This window comes from Pseudoliparis swirei, chromosome 6, assembly GCF_029220125.1.
Source record: "Pseudoliparis swirei isolate HS2019 ecotype Mariana Trench chromosome 6, NWPU_hadal_v1, whole genome shotgun sequence".
Lineage (NCBI taxonomy): Eukaryota > Metazoa > Chordata > Actinopteri > Perciformes > Liparidae > Pseudoliparis > Pseudoliparis swirei.
The window spans coordinates 5,208,219-5,229,540 of record NC_079393.1 but is presented as its reverse complement, the minus strand read 5'-3'; the positions used below and the strand labels follow the sequence as shown (position 1 = coordinate 5,229,540).

At 47.2% G+C, this 21,322-nt stretch overlaps 2 protein-coding genes across 4 annotated transcripts; one reads left to right on the top strand and one right to left on the bottom strand.

Moving 5' to 3' along the window:
* Positions 1-255: 255 nt before the first annotated feature.
* On the top strand, positions 256-3,484 carry plex9.2 (PML-like exon 9.2). The gene is made up of 2 exons (XM_056417364.1): positions 256-659; positions 2,470-3,484. The coding sequence occupies exons 1-2, from the start codon at positions 605-607 to the stop codon at positions 3,105-3,107; spliced, it is 693 nt and encodes a 230-aa protein (XP_056273339.1). The 5' UTR covers positions 256-604; the 3' UTR covers positions 3,108-3,484.
* Positions 3,485-3,678: 194 nt separating this feature from the next.
* mpi (mannose phosphate isomerase) lies at positions 3,679-21,312 on the bottom strand. 3 transcript variants are annotated; one of them, XM_056417361.1, is made up of 8 exons: positions 21,279-21,312; positions 10,406-10,533; positions 7,950-8,150; positions 7,089-7,230; positions 6,805-6,984; positions 6,227-6,400; positions 5,689-5,897; positions 3,679-5,112 (listed from the first exon to the last, which is right to left on the bottom strand). In XM_056417361.1, exons 1-8 carry the CDS (start codon positions 21,310-21,312, stop codon positions 4,894-4,896), a joined length of 1,287 nt encoding a protein of 428 aa, XP_056273336.1. In that variant the 3' UTR covers positions 3,679-4,893. The 3 variants fall into 3 exon arrangements, with proteins under 3 accessions (XP_056273336.1, XP_056273335.1, XP_056273337.1); XM_056417360.1 differs by lacking the exon at positions 21,279-21,312 and adding an exon at positions 14,467-14,685; XM_056417362.1 differs by lacking the exon at positions 21,279-21,312 and adding an exon at positions 11,392-11,470.
* Positions 21,313-21,322: the final 10 nt, after the last annotated feature.

The following is a 21,322-nucleotide window of genomic DNA, read 5'->3' as shown; positions in this document are numbered from 1 at the left end:
AAGTGTAAATCATACCACCCAAATCTTCATATATTGTAAATACTTAATAAAAATAAATAACTATTCTCTTACAAAAGATACAACTATAGAATCAGTGTCTTATTTACAGGCTCGTGGCGTTGCCGCGTATTTCCTCAAGGGGGCAGCATGCTTGGATTTGGTATCCACGTCAAAGAAGAAGAAAAGGCTTTTATGCGCATGCGTAAATCTGGAGTTAGGCTAATATCATGGAAGTATTTATTGGCTTTTGTTGGAACATATTACGTTAATTTCCTACAATTTCACACTGCGGTTTATACAAAATAACTTAATTTAATTACATCCACGCGTGTAATTTAATATTATTAGTTAGTCTTTTTAAGGCTCAACTGTTTTTTTCCTTCGTTCTTCAACGAGACTTTTATTTTGAAAGGTAAAAAAAAAAAAAATCTTCGGTCTTCGCTTCTCCGCGCGTGTTTAAAATCCACGGAGGAAGAACCTCTCCGCTCCGGTGTTCACCGCCGCCATGACGGCGTTACTCCCGGTGTCGCTAACGTGTCTTTGTGAAGCTTAATTTCGCTTCGCGGTGGAGAGTTGTTAAGAAGCGCCAGTGAAACTCTGCGGGATGCAGCCGGCTGAGTCTCCGCTGGTTTTCTTTGACTTGGAGACAACTGGACTGGGTAAGACGAATAAAACCTCATTTAACTGTTTATCTCATTCACTAACTTACACGCTGGGGGGAATATAAAGAAACCAAACTACACGAAACCAGGACAAAGTCTACTTGACATCTGTTTCATATTTAAAACATAATATTGACCTGTTGTACTTAAATATGACTTAAATCTGCTTTAAACATGACTATTGTGTTCAGTTAGATCCCTGTTCTGGAGCATGGGGACATTATAAAGTGCTTATTGTCTGTTTACAGTAAACTGAAGCAGCAAAAAGCCCAAAAAACTGATATTACAAATTTATTTAACCAGGTGTGTCCCATTGAGATTAAACACCTCTTTTTCGTGGGAAAGCAACATAAGATACAAACAAAACACAGAACAAAACTAGTTAAAAGAAACTAAAAGTTAAGAGATATAGCAGAGTTTAAATTGTTTGGGAACCTGCCTCCATTTCTTTCATTTTATATTTAAAGGCAGTGAGTGGTATCAGTTCTTTGAGTTGTAAATTATTCTGCAATTAATTCCAGGATGGTCGTTTCTTAGCTCCAGCCAAAGGTTTTCTCATACGTTATTTATTGTTTGCTGAATGAGCCGAAATCAGACAAACTATTTCTCAATTGACTTTTCTAAGCTAATGTGCTTATTTATCAAACGTTTTAGTATGGAGGACTTAAAATGACTTAAGTATAAATACATACATAAATAAATGCTTAAATAAATGTAGAAATAAATACAGGAATGAATAAATATAAGTTATAACTCAACAGAACATCATTAAATAAATATATTTTTGTATTTCTTCATTTATTTATGTGTCAACACGTATTTCTTCATTTATTTATGTGTGACATTTATGTGTCCTTGTATGCAAATGAGCTGGAGCATTTATTTTTTCTGTATTTATTCCTATATTTATTTATGCATTTATTCATTTATACTGAAGTCATTTTAAGTCCTCCATATTTTAGAACACCTCCATTTCTCTAAAGGAAGGGCCTATACTCTTAAGGGTTATAATGGTCTGTTTGTCTTTGTAAATTATCTTTTTCTTGCCATTATAAGAGCAAAATATTCCTGCAGTACAATACTGTCCACATAAAGCTTCAGAGGGTGTAGTAACAGTCTGTTCCCACACTGCTTTGAGACAAGTAATCAACTAAAGTGGAGACACCTGTAGGAATTGCTAGCATCAACTTTCAAGAGCAGCTGCAAGTCGTTAACTCATTACTTGTTCCCTGAAAGGCCTCTTTGGATAACTCTGTATTGTACATTATTTTTCAGTTTTTGGTAACCTAAACTTTTTTGCTTAACCTCTGGCAGTTCGCGGATGACCTTTGTACCATTTCAGTTTATTCACTGGACTTAAACTGCTTAAATTTCAGTAAAAACTGGGAGAAATGGAAGTGTTCTAAAACGTTTGACCATGAGTGTATGTGTTATTGTTTCATTTGACCCATTGTCTTAACCCTCCTGTTACCTTTACATTTACTGACATATTTTACCCTCGGGGTCAATTTGACCCCAGCAATTAAAACCTCCAGAAAATTATTAGAATTAATATTTTTTCCTAAGTTTAAGTGTGAGGTACTTTATGTTTGTTTGTTGACTACCTAAATAGCCCTTTAAATATATAAAAAAGTTGATATTTCTTATATGTTTGACAGTGAAAAACAGCCTGGGGTCAAATTGACCCCAAAGAACACCGACATTAAACATTGAATGGGGTCAAATTGACCCTAAAGGTAACAGGAGGGTGAAGAAAAGAAGCTCATGAAGTGAAACTCTTCCTATCTAAATGTTTAATTTCCCCCAGGCCGGACGTGTGAGATCGTCCAGCTGGCTGCGGCGAGCGGCGGCCACTCCCTCAACCTCTACGTGGTGCCCCCGTGCCCGATGCAGCGGGGGGCCTCCGAAGTGACCGGCTTCAGGGTCCGCAGGCGGAGGCTGTTCCTCCGCCGCCGACCCGTCCCCACCAACTCCCTGCGAGAGGTCCTGGTCTCCTTCGTGGCGTTCCTCCGCATGCTCGGCCGCCCGCTCGTCCTCGGCCACAACATCCGGCGCTTCGACTGCCCGCTGCTGGCCCGGGCGCTCGACGGGCTGGGCCTCCGGGCGGAGTTCGAGTCGGCGGTCTCCGGCTACGTCGACACCCTGCCGCTGGCCCGGGAGCTGCTGAAGGGCCGCGGCCTCCGCAGCTTCCGGCAGACGGAGCTGGTCCGGGAGCTGCTGGCCGTGGACTACGAGGCCCACGACGCTCTGGAGGACGTGCGGGCGCTGCAGGCGCTGTACGGCGCGCTGCGGCCCACGGCGGAGATGATCTGCAGGCAGAGGTTCACTCTGGACACCGCTGCGAGCAAACCAGCCGTCTCTAAAGAGCCGCCGGGACAGCGCCCCCTGTTGGAGAACGTCGGCCCGACGGTGGAGTTCACGGACGGAAAAGAGAGCCACGCGTGAAACTCGAGCGATGAACGCCGGATGGAGGCGGAGCCCCGAGGTCGTCTAGACGTCCCTGATTGGCTTCAAACGACCAGACGGGAGACACGAGGGTCGGTCGTATTTATGTGAATCTCACCGTTGTTTAATGTTTTATTTCTGGAACTCTCAAAAAAAGCTGAAAGATGCGATTCATAAATTGAAGATGAGGTTTTTTTTTGAGTCATCGATGTGAGAAAATGGTGTAGATGACAGTTTGAAAATGTATTTATAAATGTATAGTTTGGGTTACTGAGGAAATGTTATGCACTTTATATTCAGAATTTAATGTTTAAATAAGAGTCACAGAATATTTTCTATTAGGTCAATAAATCTGCTAATAAATGTATTGTATTTCAGAGTGTCTCACATTATAGACTTCATTAATACTTCAATATGTAATCCATCAATGTCACAATCGGGTCTTTCATGAATTATTGAGTCATCAGGACTTAAACCGAGTGGATAAAAACATCCGGTTCATGGTGTAAACAGACGTTATCCAGATAACTCGGTTAACCTGCTTCCTATATTTACAAACACGGAAACCAGGACTGGAACAAAAGCTTTTATTAAACCAAGTTTACAGACACGCGTTCACAAACCACGAGAGAAATATCCCAAGAAGGTAAAAATCTTCATGGCCTTCAGATTTCTGTGCATTTGAAGGACCACGAATCAGGAGAGAAATTATTCCTGTGCAAAAGCTCAGTATTAAAACTAAACCAGATGAGTAACAAGTGTCAGTCGAGTTAAAGAAACCGTTCTGACCTCCACAGTAACGAGAGGATTGAGACGGTCACGTAACTGGAGGCTCTACGACCTCCGCAGGATGAATCTGAGGGAACGCTTTAATCAAAAAGATGCTGCGATTTGTTTTAACTATAAACATTCTTCTTTCTCCTTTTTCTCATCCCTCCGTGTTTCAGCAACGAACACCTGGAGGTTCGGTGCATCGGAGATCTGCATTCATTCAGATACATATGTACTCACTGGGAGAGGCAGGCATTCATTCCCAAATATTTGATTTAAGAGGACCTATGAAACATTATTACCACAAAGAAAGTCCACGTCACGAGTGGCCGGGTTCGGGTCGACCCCGGCCGGTACCGACTGGAATATTTGTACCGAAATGACCTCAATAACCCCGTCGTGTGTTTTCAGGGTTCAGTTCTCTCTGTTTGCAAAGTCCCGCATGGACGACTCGGCACATAAGAAACATGCAGCATGACAAGTCTGTAAGAAAAAAGAAGCGAAATCGTCTCCGAGATACAGACGTTAGTTCCTGTAATACTTTAAAGTCCGATGCAGCACTTTGTTGTACGACTGGCTGCAGTCGCAGAAGTATTCAACAAGCATGGAATAGTTTTATTCGATATGTTTTCCCGCGTAGCGTTCCCTCTCCGGCGTCTTTAACGTTCCCACATGCGCTGGGAACCGGGAAAAGCGGTCCTACTTTCCGGAGGCCGGCTTACTGCTCAAAATCAAACATGCACAGGCGTCTCCGTATTACACGATATACTGTTGATATACTGAATGTGAGTTTATTTCTTCAGCTGCTGTTTACATTTTTAACGCTGGATCTTCAGCTTGACCCTGACAACAGTCGACTGATACTTTAATATATTGGGTCCTATTCAATGTTGTGGATTATTTTATTTTGTATTCCTCCGATAGGAGAATTTTGGACGTGCGCATCTTCTGCATTTCCCCCTCGAACAGAACCGCGGGCAGGACGAAGGTTTTCCACACACACAGACTCACTAAACTACAGGAGGCAGCAGGCCCGGAACATGTCCATCCCCGACTTGGAGGAGATGTGCAGGGCGACGCCCTCGTTGGCCGAGATGAAGAGGACGGTGCCGCGGCTCAGCGTGACGTCGGAGAGGGCGGCGGCCGAGGTCGCCGTGGCGTCGCCCTCGACGACCAGGAGGATGCTGGCGCTGTCGAGCGGGGCAACGGTGTACTGCTTCACCGAGGCCGGCACCTGCAGGACGGACGGGGGAAGGTGAGCAATGATCATCAAACCCATCCGCAGACATTGTGATGGTGTTCTCATCAACGCTGGTGTATTTATTAAGCATCCTAAGGCTAGTTTATATCAAATGAAAACATTATTTATTTGAAACCACCCAGGTTGTTCATAAGCAACATATATTTTATTTATATATATTTTTTAAAAAAATGTATTATATATATATATTTATTTATAAATTCATTTATATTTATTCATCTACGTGTATTTATTTATATACATTTATTGATATTTATATATATTATTTATATACATTTTAATTATATATATTTTTTATTTTCTTTTTATATATATATATACACTTTTTTTTTTCCTGAACATAGCTGTTTATTGATATTATAGAAATAAGTCACTTTGGATACAAGCGTCTGCATGTAATGCAATACTTGTATATTATTATTTATAATAAAAAATAAACATTCACTGAGACTTAAAAGCATTTCGTGAATTATATTTTATTTTCATAATTCCCAGTTCCGGATATCCCTCCTGGCGTGTGATGCTCTGGTTCTCCGTGGTTGTTCCTACCTGTATCCTCATGACCGTGAAGTCTGGCACCGGGGGGTCGTACAGGGACACGCAGGGATCCGAAGCGTCCCGGACGCACGGGAAGATCTTGGCGCTGGCGGGCGCCGGGCTGTAGTTCAGCATCTCGCACAGCGTGTGGACGTCGATGTATTTCGTGGTCAGACCGGCCCGCACCGTGTTGTCGGAGCAGGCCATGCACTCGATGCAGTCTGGATGGAGGAGGAAGAGTTTTACAGTTTTAAAACGGGCAAAGTGGGCAGTCAGCAAAAAATCATTTGTCAAATAGTATTAAAATGTCCGCTACAGATGAGATCGGCCCGAGACGTTAAATGCATTACAGGAGCTGGTTCTCCTCCTCATTTAACTTTTACAGTTCATGATTTCAATGTGAACCTCCACCCAACATATACAACACTACACACTTTAATTTGACTCGATTGTTGAATAAACTGCATTCTTTAAGCGGGGTCGCACATATATTCGGGCACATTCTTCTGTCCTATAGTCCTGAATCAGCACGCGGCGGCGGCGGCCTGACCTCCGTGAAGGTAGGCGTGCGGCTCGTTGGCGCCCAGGAACATGGCCTGCCCCGGCTCCAGCACCATGTGGTTGAGGAAGTAGATGGAGAAGCAGCCGATGTCTCCGGGGAACTGGGAGTGGAGCCGGAGCAGCAGGTCCCCGTTGCTGCTCGACGTGTCCGTCCCCGCTGCTCCTGCACGGGTCGGGAACATCCGCGTTAAGAGCGACTGGAAAATGTCTTTTAAAGCCGTAAAACTCTAGGATTAGACAATGCCGAGTAGTGGCGCCCCCTGGTGGCAGGATTTTAAAAAATGCAGCGCTATGATGACGCTTCTTTGCTGACTTCGTCGTATACATCGTGTGTCGGTGGTTTAACCGGCAGCTGAGGACGCTGAGCCTCCTCTGGGCTCCAGGAAGTAACACAACGTGGATTATTGTTATTGCATATGTCTCTAAATCACGCAGCAGATACCAGATTGTTCGCCACGATCAAATTAAAGAGTTCCCACGTATCGAATGTGCATGCAACAGAAAAAGCACAGGTTAAATTGCGACACCTCGACCTTTGACCCCTGGTCACGCTCAACGACTGCTCACCCTCCTCCGTGATCCTCTTGACCAGCATGTTGAGGCGATCGACGAACACCTTCTTCTCGCAGTTCATCATCCTGGTGAAGCACTTCTTCAGCACCTGGCCGGCGTGGGCCACGCCCCCCCCGCCGCATTGCAGCTCCGCCGCCGCGTCGTTGCCCACCAGAGCCTCGAACTCTGGGACGGCTGATGGACACACACACTTATTTATATGAGGTTTGACACTAAAATAAATGTTTTTCCCCCTTTCTTTCTCCCAGTAATTGCCCCACAATCCACGAATGGCTCACATTTAAGGAATCCCAGGATCTCCTCCACTGGCCTGAAGCCACAGAGGCCCTGGAAGCGCGTGAGAGCGATGGCCATCTCCGGCTTGTGGTTGTTGTCCGGATAGTGCTCCGGAAACTGGGCATGGAGGCGAGCGGCTAACTCCTGACCAAACCGTAAAAAGGAAGAGGGTTAGTAAAAAGGGGGAGGAGAGCGAGCACACACACACACACACATGGTTTTACCGTTTAAAGTTTAAACCTTCTGCGCCAAATGAACTATGAATCATATCCCAGCGTTCCAGTTTAAAGTCTTGTTGAATACAATACTTCTAAACGTATATGATGATTTATGTTGAGCACTTTCTTTATCGATTGAATACTGAGGAGTTTGCATCTGGCCTTTGATCCACGGAGACATTTGAACTATACAAAATACAACGATAAGAGTGTTTACAGATGTGTAATAGAAGATAATACAACAAAAGAAAAGGGGTCGTACCATCAGTTTTAAAAGAGTAGGCCCAACGCTTTAGTGTTGCACTTCTATAACAGTCAGTTTTTATATCTTGAGTTTCAAAAGCGATGCAGCGGTCTTCTTTCGTCTGAAAAAAACCCCAACCCTTGTGCCTTCATTACCCACAATGCAACGCGGCCATGGACGGTTCAGCTGAGGATTCATGTGTGTGTTTTGCCAACAACAGCTGCAGGAGCCTCGAGCTGCTGGCCTCAGTGCGTCACAATCGATATTAAATGCTAGTGATATCGATGATCTTTGATTTTAAATCTTTCCGGTTTGTTATTCTAAAATCGTCTGAATCCAAACAGCCTTCAGAATGACGTGTGTGTGACGTGTGTGTGTGACGTGTGTGTGTGTGTACTCACTCTGTTGGGGTGGGCCTGAATGGACAAGGCTGTGTTGACAGAGAGGACTTTGAAGAGGAAGGGCAGCTGACCCTGGAAGGTGTCTTTGACCTTGGAGCCCAGGCAGGCGGGGAAGTGGGCGATCCACTCGCCCAGCGTGGTCTGAGCGATCCGGTTGTCTTTGATCTGGGCGTCGCCTTTTGGGTGGGCGCCCATCCACAGCTGGAGGAGATGGGGGGGGGGGGGTTATGTGCGTCCAGCGTCGTGGATTTCATAACCAAGTAAAAAAGAATGAATCAAACAGGGATGCTGCTTCCTTCCTTTATCCTGTTAAACTTCCTCGGGGGGGGGGGGGGGGGTCATCCCCAGACACTCTGAGAGAACGGCCCGGTATCATAAATGTACATGCAATCAATTCACGTGACGCCGCAATCCAAAGTGATTCATAAGGGAGAATAATCCTAACCACCTCACAGTGTAACTCACTCCGGATAAGAGGGTTCACTCTCGTGCCTTGAATGGAAACGAAGGACACGCTCAAGGACACACACTTGTTGGCGGACACACTTGTGACTCTTCTGCTGTCCTTTATTTAGAGCAGTCTAACCTCTAACAGCCCTGACTCGACCCATGTGACAGTTTCCATCCCAAAAGCATATCCTCAGATTATTATTATTTGGTTATAATCCCACAAATGGTATCAACAATAAATCCCGTACTTTAACGTTGGATTAAACATCCAAACCGCCGTCTGCTCGAAATCTAAAACGACCAGCCGTGGCATGTGTGACAGTAACATGGAAATGTCACCACCGCCATGAACCTGCGACCTTCATGATGAACCCTGCGGAGCCGCTGCAGCTAAATAAAGAAATACTCGTGAAGCGCGTGGACAGAACGAGGCTCTCTGCCCAGACGGCGGGCGCGCCTCCTGTTTAAACCCCTGGAAATGATGCCAGTTTCACGCGACTCGTCTCATTACCTTCGCATTGAAAATGCAGAAGGTTATGTTTTGATCGCCGTGTGTTTATTTATTTGTATGCGTGTTACTCGCATAACTCAAAAAGTATTAAACCGAATCGCATGAAATTTGGTGGGATGATTGGTTATTATCCGGCTTTGTTTACATCCCACTTCTCTATATTCCTATTACATGTTTTACTTTCTATTTATATATTTCGGATAGAAAATATAAACACGTTTGACTTGACAGTGCTATCAGTGCTAACAGTGCTATCAGGGCTAACAGTGCTAACAGCGCACACAGGACTCGCATGCAGAGATGTAAACAAAGCACAGAGGAACTCGGATCACGACACAAAGATTGAGCGTGACTTCATTCTCTACTTTATATCTTTTCATATCTGTATCTATATCAATGCTCTGAATTTCACATTTATAACCTTTTAATAATCTGTCTCATATTCTTTTAGATAATCAAGTCAGTGTTTTGTCTTTAACCTATAAATAAAACTGTGCCTACAGACCGCGGTGACATGTTTTTTAATCGCTTATATTATTGAGCAACTCTCTCGAATTTAAAGATAAAACATGACATAAATCTTTACAAATGTAATGACTGGAATAAGGAATTTTTTTGCATTATTGCTTGATGGAGATACTCTGATGGTTAATCAATTACAATAATAATTGCTGATTAATATCCTGTAATCAATTAATTGAACAACTGCTTCAGTCCATAACCCAAATATAAAGATTTACAATCAATATAATAGAGAAAAAACAATCTTGACACATTTTTTATTTTAATTTTCTCTTTAATATCTGTTGGAGCTTTTTATTTTGACATTTGTATTTAGTTTTATTGTAAAGCAATATTGATTATTCATTGCTTATTACCTTCGCATTGAAAATGCGGAAGGTAATGTTTTGATCGCCGTGTATTTATTTATTTGTATGCGTGTTATTCGCGTAACAAAAAAAGTTGTAAACCGAATCGCATGAAATTTGGTGGGATGATTGGTTATTATCCGGGGACCATTTGATTAGACTTTGGGATCGATCGGGTCAAAGGTCAAGGTCATGAAAAGGTCAAAATCTTCTTTTAACCATAGCACGGTCAATTTGTATCCAATTGTCATGCAACTAATGCCAACATGTTCATAATTCAATGCCCAATTTTGTGATATGCGAAGGTATGCGCTCTACCGAGTGCCCGTTCTAGTTTTTTATGCAATCGTGCATCTCGCCGTGATCGTGTACGCTGTGAAGGAACGGCAACATTTCTAAATCTTAAAGATCCCAAATAGCGAGAATAAGTGTTGTTTTTAACAAAACTGTGTTTAAATTAAATTAAATAAAATAAAAAGCTGAATTCATGGGGGTGGGGTTACATGCTCCCCCCCCCTTCTTTCTACTTGTTCACTTCACTTTAAACAAATGAATATCTAGAAACCTGCCTAGAAACACATGTTCATGTGTTGTTCCAGGTGTATCTGTGATCTTTAACCACGTACCTCTGCGTAGGGCCGGCCGTCCTCCACCACAGCGACTGGGTCTCCGCCGACCACCAGTTGGGCCACCTCGCTGTCCAGCCCGACCTTCCCCCACGCATAATGTTGCACGGCACAGGTCAGGGGAAACACTGAGAAAGGGGACAGTGTTCGTATTATTCAAACAAAACAAAAATGGACTACAGAACTGAATCCAGTATATTCCAGGGGCCCCAAATCCCCTTTATAGAGGGGGGGGGGGGGGTAATATTGTATAAACTGGGTACATCTTTTTCTTCTTTTTTAGTCTGAGGCTGTGTGTCTGTCACCTATTGTCTAATGTTATGACATGTGTAACTCATTGATAGAGAGCTTACTGGTTTGTTACCAACACCAGCAGCTTTGTAGTGAGCTAAAAGGCGCGGTGTTTTTGTCACGAATAAGAAACACACCACCTGGCTAAATAACACGGTGTGTGTGTGTGTGCGGGGGGGGGAACAGAATACGCTGGGGGCACATTATTCGGCGGAACACCGGCCAGCTGACGACGCATAACGTTCATTGACAGGAACGCGAACAGGAAAAACAACAACAGAAAAGCAGGTTTTATGTTTGCGAGGCGCAGAGTCTGTTCGCCGGTTTGTTTAAAACGTCGTCACGTTACACATATTAACGTTTAACCGAGCGAGCTACTTTGTCAGTTCAACGCAGCGCACAGTGACCATAACCGCCAACCGTTAAGCGAACTAAACGCCGCGCGCCGCGAACCTCCCGTCGCCGAAAGTCTCCAGTTAACAAGGTAGCCGGTTAAACCGCGACACCGGCTGAAACGTCGATACGGATGCTCAACAACGAGCGTTTCTTCATTTTTGTGTCGAGTCGGTATCACCGAGTCTCGGGTTTCCAGTTGTGTGAATAAACCGTTGCACCGTCGGCGAGCTAAATGTTACCCGACGGGACGGTTGATTTAAAAGAGTTAACGTAACGTTAGCGGGGAAGATCTCGCTCACCTCTCACTTCCTCCATGGCTGACTGGCAGAACGTTGGTGACGTCACGACTCGACTGACGACTTCCAGGGATCTCTCTCTCTCTCTCCCCCCTCCTCCCCTCTCTCTCCCCCCCCAAACCCTCCGCCCATCTGCTGCAGAGGCACACTGAGGTCCAGTTCCTCTGGTGTGTGCATGTGCTGCAGCTCTACTGCTCACCCAGTTGGTGCAGCTTCAGTCTCCCACACATTGAAGGTACAGAAGGACGCAGTTCAACCCACAAGTGGACATTTAGAGCAAATTAACCAAATGTTGGCCGATCCCATACCAACTCTTTACTTCTTTCTACTAATTAATTTGTGTTTATTTGTGCCCCTCTCAGAGAGCTCCTCTCAGGGAGCAAATTTGTCTCGGAGTGCTTTACAATCTGTACACATAGACATCCCTGTCCCAAAACCTCACATCGGACCAGGAAAAACTCCCAAATAACCCTTCAGGGGGAAAAAGAGAGGAAACCTTCAGGAGAGCAACAGAGGAGGATCCCTCTCCAGGATGGACAGAACAATAGATGTCACGTGTACAGAATGACAGATTTATGACATGTAAGAACAAGATCAAGCGTGTGGCCAAAGCTGTGAGTGGGTTTCTGTACTCTCTGACTGAAGCCAATCGAGTCCAACAATGAGATGAATGCAGCACTAAGGCAATCATTATCAACATCCACATGGATATTAAAATCTCCAATAATAACTATCAGTTTTAAGAACCAAACTTGATATACATTCTGAGAATTCAGATATAAACTCTGAATATGGACCTGGTGGCCGGTACAGAATCACAAATAGAATTGGCTGTAGTGTTTTCCAGGTTGGATGTGAAAGACAAAGAACAAGGCTTTCAAATGAGGTGTAGTGTAATTTAGGTTTAGGATTTATTACTAGGCTCGAGTCAAAGATGGCTGCTACTCCACCTCCTCGACCGGTGCCTCGAGGAACGTGAATATTAATATGACTTGGAGGAGTCGATTCATTTAGGCTGTGATATTCTTCATGACTCAGCCAGGTTTCAGTTAGACAACATAAATCAATGTGATTATCTGATATTAAATCATTTAGTAACACAGCTTTAGATGACAGATCTAATATTTAGGAGACCACATTTAATAGTCCTGTTTTGTTGCACTGCTGAAATAATGGTGTTGACTTGTATAAGGTTATTTTGTACGACTCCTCTACTGCTTACTTTTAATTTAGTTAATTTAAGTGGCCGTGGGACAGACACAGTCTCTACTCTAGAGTTGTGGGTGGGTAACTGCTCCAATGGAAGAGCAGAGAAGGGTGTTAAACTGCAACTCTGCTCCCGGTTCCTGATCTGAAACCTGGGTTGTCATGGATTAGGTCCTGTAAATAATATATACTACAGCTTAGCATAGCCTCGTGTTGTGTGCATACATGTTATGCGTAAAGTGGAAAAATCACTGTGGAAGGTTAGAAGCTTCAGCAGGGCATTGCGGCGCCTGACTGAACAAAGAAGATAACAGTGACACAAAAGAAACTTCAATGAACCACACATCCTAGGTTTGAACAGAACAAAGCAACACAATGCTCACATGAACAGGAAAGTCACAGGAGACATCTACTGAGCGCGGATAAGACAAGAAACGGCCCAACTATTATCTGGATTCAACCACAGGCTCTCTCTGCCACTCACACACACACTTACATACACACACACACACCTGCACTGGCCCTTTGTAACTATCCTGGGAACGTCCTTCTAGATCCAGCACATCCCATCTCGGAAGAGATGAGACGATCTGAGAAGACTCCCGAGCTCAGTGGAAGCAGCTTCAAAGAAAGAAACAAGAGAAACATGTCTTTTCTTTTCCCACACTTTTTCACAACATATGCTCTCATTGGCAGGCCGAGAAGGACCAATTAATGAGCGACAGTGGTGGAGGCGGAGAGACGAAGAACCAATGAGAAGACACCGCCCTCTCTTCGCTGGACCAATCAGAACTGTTCTGATGACTATAATAATCCGTCAGGACCTCTGTTCAGGCGCCCTCTCTCTGGTCTGAAATACCTTAGGTGTCAGACTGAGGGGGTCCGTGCATGATGTCTACTTGTATCCTGATTTTGAATAAAACGCTTAATAGATTTAAAGTAAAGTCTACCGCTGTTTTCTTCCAGTCAGAGCCGTCCGGTGGAGATCCTGGTCAACCTCAACAGTCCGGTGTGCGGGCTTAACTGGTTTTTGAATTAACTGGTTTTGGTACGCGCGTTATCTCTCAGGACCCGTCTCGACTAACTAGGAAATGCACATTTCCATCGCTTAACCTCTCTGTCACGTTCTTTTTATGTAACGCTCATGTTTTAAAGACTAAACACGGAGGACTTTGCTGTAAAATGCCATACCTGTTCGGGAGGCTGTAGTTGAGACGCCGACACGGAGCGAGGACAAAGTAGGTGACTCTGCTGATGCCTGTTCAATATACTACTAACTTCAATAAATACTTGACAAAATGCTCTTGTTGTCAGTCTGATATTTATGTTATACGTCGTTATCTGACGTCAAGTCGATGTGAGACCAGTTTACTCTTCATACAGTGTGTAATGAAGCATGTAGCCCGTTGTTTACACCCAGCTCGCCACCGCTGTCAGCTGGGAAACTGATCGACTCCGATTAAATTGTGATACAACAACAACACTGTGTGCTGTCTCACATCTCTTATGTTTTATATTCGAGACTACGGATCAACATATATCCTCCTAACTATACTCTACCCTGTGCAGCACTCACTGATCCAGATTAAACATGACTGTTACCTGTTGTTTGGTTACGATAAGGACACTCTTTGAATAACTACACACAGGAGTGAGCGTGTCTTTAGACACATGACGGGGGAGCAGCTTGCTCCAGCCTTCATTTAGGATTTCGACGGCATTAACGAAACGTTTTCCACCTTCATTACGAACATATCACTTGTTGACTGGTGATAAAAATAAATCTAAAACGAGCTCCCGATAACCAGGGTGTGTCGCTGAGCAGGGAAACGTGAAGTGGTTGGTGCACAGCGGGCTTCTGTATATACTTACTACTCCTGCGAACAGTTACCCAGCCTCCCGGCTGCTCGGGGACTGCCTGGCAGGGTTGCCAGGTCTGTGACAAAACCAGCCCAAAAACCAGCCCAATATCAGAACTCAAAATATGCCCGTGCCAAACCATACACTGTAGTGCCGGAGATACGGAGTCGGAGGCGGAGTATTCAGGATCGAATTCCAAGCTTTAATATCCATCAAGGAAGAGAACCTTATCCACACAACTGCTTAGCATAGCGAGTTAGCAGGAATGACATGCATCAACCCCTGTGTCACAACTTAACTGTCCGTGTGGCAACACCATTCCTAAAGGTGAATTATGTTAACCTTACGTGTCACCACACAAGCCCCCCCAGAATTCACACATAAACAAAATCTGCGTGGCGGGGAGGAACAACACGCCGACCACAACGACTCCTAATAACTGGAGTTGGTAAAGCGACTCCTGCCTGTGCGGTCCCCGTAAGAGGAGGGACCGGAACAACAGGTCTAGCACCCGTGACAGGAGTCAAAGCTGGGGGGCGGCCCCTTCTCGGCGGCCTAGCGAGCACCACCGGTTGGCCCAAGTCCAAATGAGCAGCCTTCACCCGATCGACCGAGATGTGCTCCGCCTTGCCACCCAGGTCGACCACCAGGTGCTTATCCCCGTGTTCCAAGACCCTGAAAGGTCCATCATAAGGAGGCTGCAGGGGACCTCTGTGTGCGTCGTGGCGGATAAAAACGTGCCCAGCCGAGCGTAGATCCGTGGGCACCTGAACCCCCGGAGTACCGTGCTGAGTAGTAGGTACCGGAGCGAAAGCCTCCGCCGCGTCCAGCAAGAAAGCCCGCTGGGCCCTCGCCGACCAGGGAGCCGACGCCTTCGGGAGGAAATCCCCTGGAACCCTCAGCGCCTGACCGTAAACCATCTCCGCCGTAGAGCACTGCAGATCCTCCTTGGGCGCGGTACGCAACCCCAGCATCACCCAGGGCAGCTTGTCGACCCAGTTGCCGTCCGTAAGGCTGGCCTTAAGGGCCGCCTTCATGGAGCGATGGAAGCGCTCACAGAGGCCGTTAGCCTGAGGGTGGTAAGCGGTAGTCCTGTGCAGCTTAACCCCCAGACCGCCAGCCACCGCGTTCCAGAGCTCGGACGTGAACTGCGAGCCCCTGTCCGAGGAAATGTCTGATGGGGTGCCAAAACGACACACCCACGTTGCAATGAAAGCCCGGGCAACGTCTGCGGCCGACGTCGACCCGAGCGGAACCGCCTCCGGCCAACGAGTCGTCCTGTCCACCATAGTGAGGAGGTATGAGAAACCCTGAGAGGGAGGCAACGGACCAACTAAATCAATGTTAACATGGTCAAACCTCCTCTCCGGCACCAGGAAACGCTCCAAAGGGGCCTTCGTGTGGCGGTGCACCTTAGCGCGTTGACAAGCCACGCACTCCCCTGCCCAAGTCCTCACGTCTTTTTTAAGTCCATGCCAGACGAACTTTGTGGCCACCAAACGCACTGAAGGCTTAACGCCGGGGTGCGATAGGCCGTGCACTGCCTCAAACACCGAGCGCCTCCAGCAGGCGGGGACGACAGGCCGCGACAGGCCCGTAGAAACGTCACAAAGCAGAGTGATGTCCGCGTCGCCGAACACCACGTCCTCCAAGCGCAATCCAGTGCTCTCCAACTTCAGAGCCTGGACGCCAGGGTCAGCGACCTGGTCCGCCGCCATGCGCGTATAATCCAGGCCCAACTGGACGGCACCGATGACGACCCTGGAGAGGCAATCCGCCACCAGGTTTGACTTGCCAGCCACATGCTTAATGTCCGTGGTAAACTCTGAAATGTACGAGCTGCCGCTGCTGACGCGCCGACCAAGGCTCCGCCACCTTCGACATGGCGAAGGTGAGCGGCTTGTGGTCGACAAACGCCGTGAACTCACGGCCCTCCAGCAAGAAACGGAAGTGTCGCACGGCCAAATAAAGACCCATGAGTTCACGGTCAAAAGCGCTGTACCTGCGTTCTCTGGGCGTAAGTTGGCGGCTGAAAAAGGCGGCGGTTGCCAGCGCCCTCCACCCACTGTTCGTGCACCGCGCCGACCGCGTAGTCCGACGCATCTGTAGTGATAGAGATGGGTGCCGTGGGTGATGGGTGTGCCAACAAAGCCGCCTGCGCCAACGCGGCCTTGACCTCAGTAAAAGCCCCCTCCGTTTCCACCGTCCAGTCGATCGCCAGGACGGGGGTCTTGCCTCTCAAAGCCTCATACAGCGGCCGCATGATGTGGGCAGCTCGGGCGATAAACGGTGATAGAAAGTCACCATCCCCAGGAACTCCCGTAGCGACCGGACTGTGAGCGGGCGAGAAAAGCCGCGACAGCCTCCACCTTCGCCGGCAGGTGTCGCACCGCCGTCTGTGACGCGGTGCCCGAGGAAGTCAATGGCAGACAGCCCGAACTGGCACTTTGCAGGATTAATGATTAATCCATGATCGCTGAGCCGCGTGAAAAGGGCACGGAGGTGGGACAGGTGCTCTTCCACCGAAGCGCTGGCGACGAGTATGTCGTCCAGGTACACAAACACGAAAGGCAGGTCCCGTAGCACCGAATCCATCAGGCGCTGGAATGTCTGAGCGGCGTTTTTGAGCCCAAAAGGCATCCGCAGGAACTCAAAAAGCCCAAAAGGCGTAATCACCGCCGTCTTGGGAATGTCTAGAGGGTGCATGGGCACTTGGTGGTATCCACGCACCAGGTCCACTTTGGAAAACACCTTTGCGCCGGCCAGATGCGCCGAAAAGTCTTGTATGTGCGGCACCGGATAGCGGTCGGGCGTAGTGGCGTCGTTGAGCCGACGATAGTCCCCGCACGGGCGGAATCCGCCGTTCGGCTTGGGAACGACATGCAGCGGCGAGGCCCAAGGGCTGTCGGAGCGGCGGACGATGCCCAGGCGCTCCATAGTCGAAAACTCCGCCCTCGCCACAGCCAGCTTAGAAGGGTTCAACCGCCGGGCCCTGGCGTAGACAGGAGGACCCTCCGTCGTGACGTGGTGCTCCACGCCATGCTTGGTAGTGAGTGCAGAAAAGGTGGGTAACGACAGGTCTGGAAACTCAGCCAAAAGTTTAAGAAAAATGTCTGACCCTGACAGCGAGCTCGACAGTCCGTCGTACGCTGCGCTGCCGAGTATGCACACCAGGGAGGAAAACGTCAAGGCGTCAACCAAGCGTTTATTTTTAACGTCCACCAACAGTCCATGGGCACAAAAAAAGTCTGCCCCAAGCAGGGGAAAAGAAATGTCCGCTGTCACAAACTCCCAGCTGAAACGCTGACCCCCGATGCACAAACACATAGGCCGCACGCCGTATGTGCGAATGGGGCCGCCATTAGCCGTCGTCAACCGCGGACCATTCCCTCCACGAGCGACGTCTTCCCTCGACGCAGGAACTACACTCCGCTGGGCACCCGTGTCACACAGAAAAAGGGTCCCCGAAATGCTGTCGCTGATGAAAAGGAGCCTGCCCGTGCCGCCCACGCTCACGGCCACTACTGAGCGCGGGCCCCTCCGTTTCCCGGAGGTTTGTAGCTGCATGGAGCGATGCACTTCTTTGCCTTTGTCCCGAAACGTGCGTGGTAAAAGCACTGTCCGGTGTCTCCACGCTGATTAGACATAGGCGCCTCCGGCCTCCGCCACGCCGTCCTGCCTGTAAACGGGCCGCCGAGCGTCGCAGCTAACGCCTCCGCCTCTGGCTCTCGTGCCGCCAGGAAAAAGCGGTCCGCCTCCTCAGCCAAGGCGTGGGGGTCTGTGATGGCCGTGTTGGCCAGCGCCGTCCGGACCCGGGGTGGCAAGCGGCGCAGGAAAACTTCCATGAACAATATCTGGGGATCTTCCCCCCCTAGCAGATTCAGCATTTTCTCCATGAGATGAGACGGTCTGCTGTCCCCCAGGCTCTGAATGTCAAGAATCTGGCGGGCTCTCTCCTTAGCAGATAAGCTAAATGTCTTAAGGAGGAGCTCTTTAATCGCCTCGTATTTGCCCTGTAGCGGGGGAGCAGCGATGAATCCCACCAACCTGGACGATGTGGAACTTCCCAGCGCCGTTACCACCAGGTAGTATTTTGCGTCCCCGTCACGGACCTGACGGCAGGCGAAGTGTGCCTCCACGTGGGCAAACCATGCCTCCGCAGCATGCTCCCAAAACTCCGGCAACTTTACATAAACATCACGCTCTGCCATGTTCACTAAGTTTCTGGAAACTTTCCTAGAAATGTCAGGGTCACCACTGTAGTGCCGGAGATACGGAGTCGGAGGCGGAGTATTCAGGATCGAATTCCAAGCTTTAATATCCATCAAGGAAGAGAACCTTATCCACACAACTGCTTAGCATAGCGAGTTAGCAGGAATGACATGCATCAACCCCTGTGTCACAACTTAACTGTCCGTGTGGCAACACCATTCCTAAAGGTGAATTATGTTAACCTTACGTGTCACCACACAAGCCCCCCCAGAATTCACACATAAACAAAATCTGCGTGGCGGGGAGGAACAACACGCCGACCACAACGACTCCTAATAACTGGAGTTGGTAAAGCGACTCCTTCCTGTGCGGTCTCCGTAAGAGGAGGGACCGGAACAACAGGTCTAGCACCCGTGACAGGAGTCAAAGCTGGGGGGCCCCTTCTCGGCGGCCTAGCGAGCACCACCGGTTGGCCCAAGTCCAAATGAGCAGCCTTCACCCGATCGACCGAGATGTGCTCCGCCTTGCCACCCAGGTCGACCACCAGGTGCTTATCCCCGTGTTCCAAGACCCTGAAAGGTCCATCATAAGGAGGCTGCAGGGGACCTCTGTGTGCGTCGTGGCGGATAAAAACGTGCCCAGCCGGCGTAGATCCGTGGGCACCTGAACCCCGGAGTACCGTGCTGAGTAGTAGGTACCGGGCGAAAGCCTCCGCGCGTCCAGCAAGAAAGCCCGCTGGGCCCTCGCCGACCAGGGAGCCGACGCCTTCGGGAGGAAATCCCCTGGAACCCTCAGCGGCTGACCGTAAACCATCTCCGCCGTAGAGCACTGCAGATCCTCCTTGGGCGCGGTACGCAACCCCAGCATCACCCAGGGCAGCTTGTCGACCCAGTTGCCGTCCGTAAGGCTGGCCTTAAGGGCCGCCTTCATGGAGCGATGGAAGCGCTCACAGAGGCCGTTAGCCTGAGGGTGGTAAGCGGTAGTCCTGTGCAGCTTAACCCCCAGACCGCCAGCCACCGCGTTCCAGAGCTCGGACGTGAACCAGCGGACAAAAAATTCAACCCGCGGCAACACTTCAAAAGAAGCCCAATTCCGCGGGGAAACCGCGGACCTGGCAACACTGGTGCCGGGGAACAGCTAGCAGCTGACTGTAGCTCCGCGCCGACTCCGGGAGAGGCGGGCTAACTAGCGTAGCTGTCTGAGCTTCGATGGCGCGGAGCCGTGTATCGAACGCACTTAGACCTGCCTCCAACCTAGCAAATGAACTACACTTGTTGCATGTATGGTTATCATTAAGGGAGGCAGAGGGATAACTATACATGAGACACACTGAGCAAGAGGGAGCGGGAGGGGGAGAAGAGCATGCTCACTGCTGAGCTGGCAACCGGAGTTTAACGGAAGAATGAGATGATGTGTTCAGGAGCAGCTGGGAAAAAAAGTTCTGTTGCAGAGCAATTCCGATTTTATATATCCGATTGGTATCTAAGTAATCTATTGAAAATAAAAAAATATCGTAGTTTAGTAGATTTGTTTTATTATGTTATTAAATATTTAATATAAATATGTAGTATTTCATTACTTGATCATATTATACATTATTAATCATATATAATGTTATTGGCATGTACTGTACTAGACTTGCTGACTAGACGTGTCTTTAATTGCATATAGTTTCTATACTTACCATCTATTTTTAATGATTTCTATTTATTTTTAACTTCTATTCTAATTGAATTGGGTCGAGCCTAAAAAACGCAGCATTCTCCCGTGCACTTCCCATAATGCAACTCAATTACATCTTTATGGGTCGATTGCATTTGACCTATTCCCTATCTGTCAGATATTCCTTATCTTTCCATTTCCATGCATTAGGTCTTATCTCATCTTAAGACAAACTCAAATTTGTCCGAACAATCATCATTACAGGTTTTTAAAATAACATTTGAATTAAAGAAGGATTTCACACTTCACCTTCCTAACCATAACATTATTTGCTTAAAATCCACAGATGGGGCGCTTTGCTTCGTGAACATGTGCCAACACGTCACTGTAATATAAATTATTGATCGCCTGTTATTGACTCTGAATACACTTTATGCCTATATATAAAGAAAGTTTGGTTTGGTTTCAATGAGTGTTGTCATTCTTTTAGCAACATGTCATATGCAAAAGATAAGATAAATTAAGATAATCCTTTATTAGTCCCGCATGGATTCAAACTCGTAAACTCCAAACCTTTCTTTGTTATACTTGAAAATTAAGCAAAGCCATATATGAAAACTATTTTCTAAAATAAGCTATCAAGACAGATAGATAGGTTCTCTGATATATACACATGTACATACATAAATACATGGTGAACTAATCTTACATTAGGTTGTTCAGCTGTAGTAAGACGGCATTGAAGGCCTAGGTAGAAAATGCACGGCCCGCCACTGCCTTTAACATATATGAATAAATAATGTACTCATACTATATATATTCTGTATATTGTCACCTAAAACTCTGAAAGTTTGTTTATTTGATTTATAGTGGATTTTCTTTAACAAAAAAATACTAAATACCAAAGAACCCCCCCCCCCCCCCCAACAAATAAAAAACACGTCACTGACCAAGTGGCTTAATGCGCATGCGCTGTAAATTCATTCGAGGAAGT

What these genes read in the sequence shown, in the direction of transcription:
- plex9.2 (XM_056417364.1), top strand. Translation starts at nt 605, where the DNA reads ATGCAGCCGGCTGAGTCTCCGCTGGTTTTCTTTGACTTGGAGACAACT. An exon ending in CTTGGAGACAACTGGACTGG is followed by an intron (nt 660 to 2,469) that starts GTAAGACGAATA and finishes AATTTCCCCCAG; the next exon opens with GCCGGACGTGTGAGATCGTC.
- mpi (XM_056417360.1), bottom strand. Translation starts at nt 14,596, where the DNA reads ATGGTTTGGCACGGGCATATTTTGAGTTCTGATATTGGGCTGGTTTTT. An exon ending in GGTAACTGTTCGCAGGAGTA is followed by an intron (nt 10,534 to 14,466) that starts GTAAGTATATAC and finishes CCCCTTTCTCAG; the next exon opens with TGTTTCCCCTGACCTGTGCC. An exon ending in GCACGCCTACCTTCACGGAG is followed by an intron (nt 5,898 to 6,226) that starts GTCAGGCCGCCG and finishes TCCTCCATCCAG; the next exon opens with ACTGCATCGAGTGCATGGCC.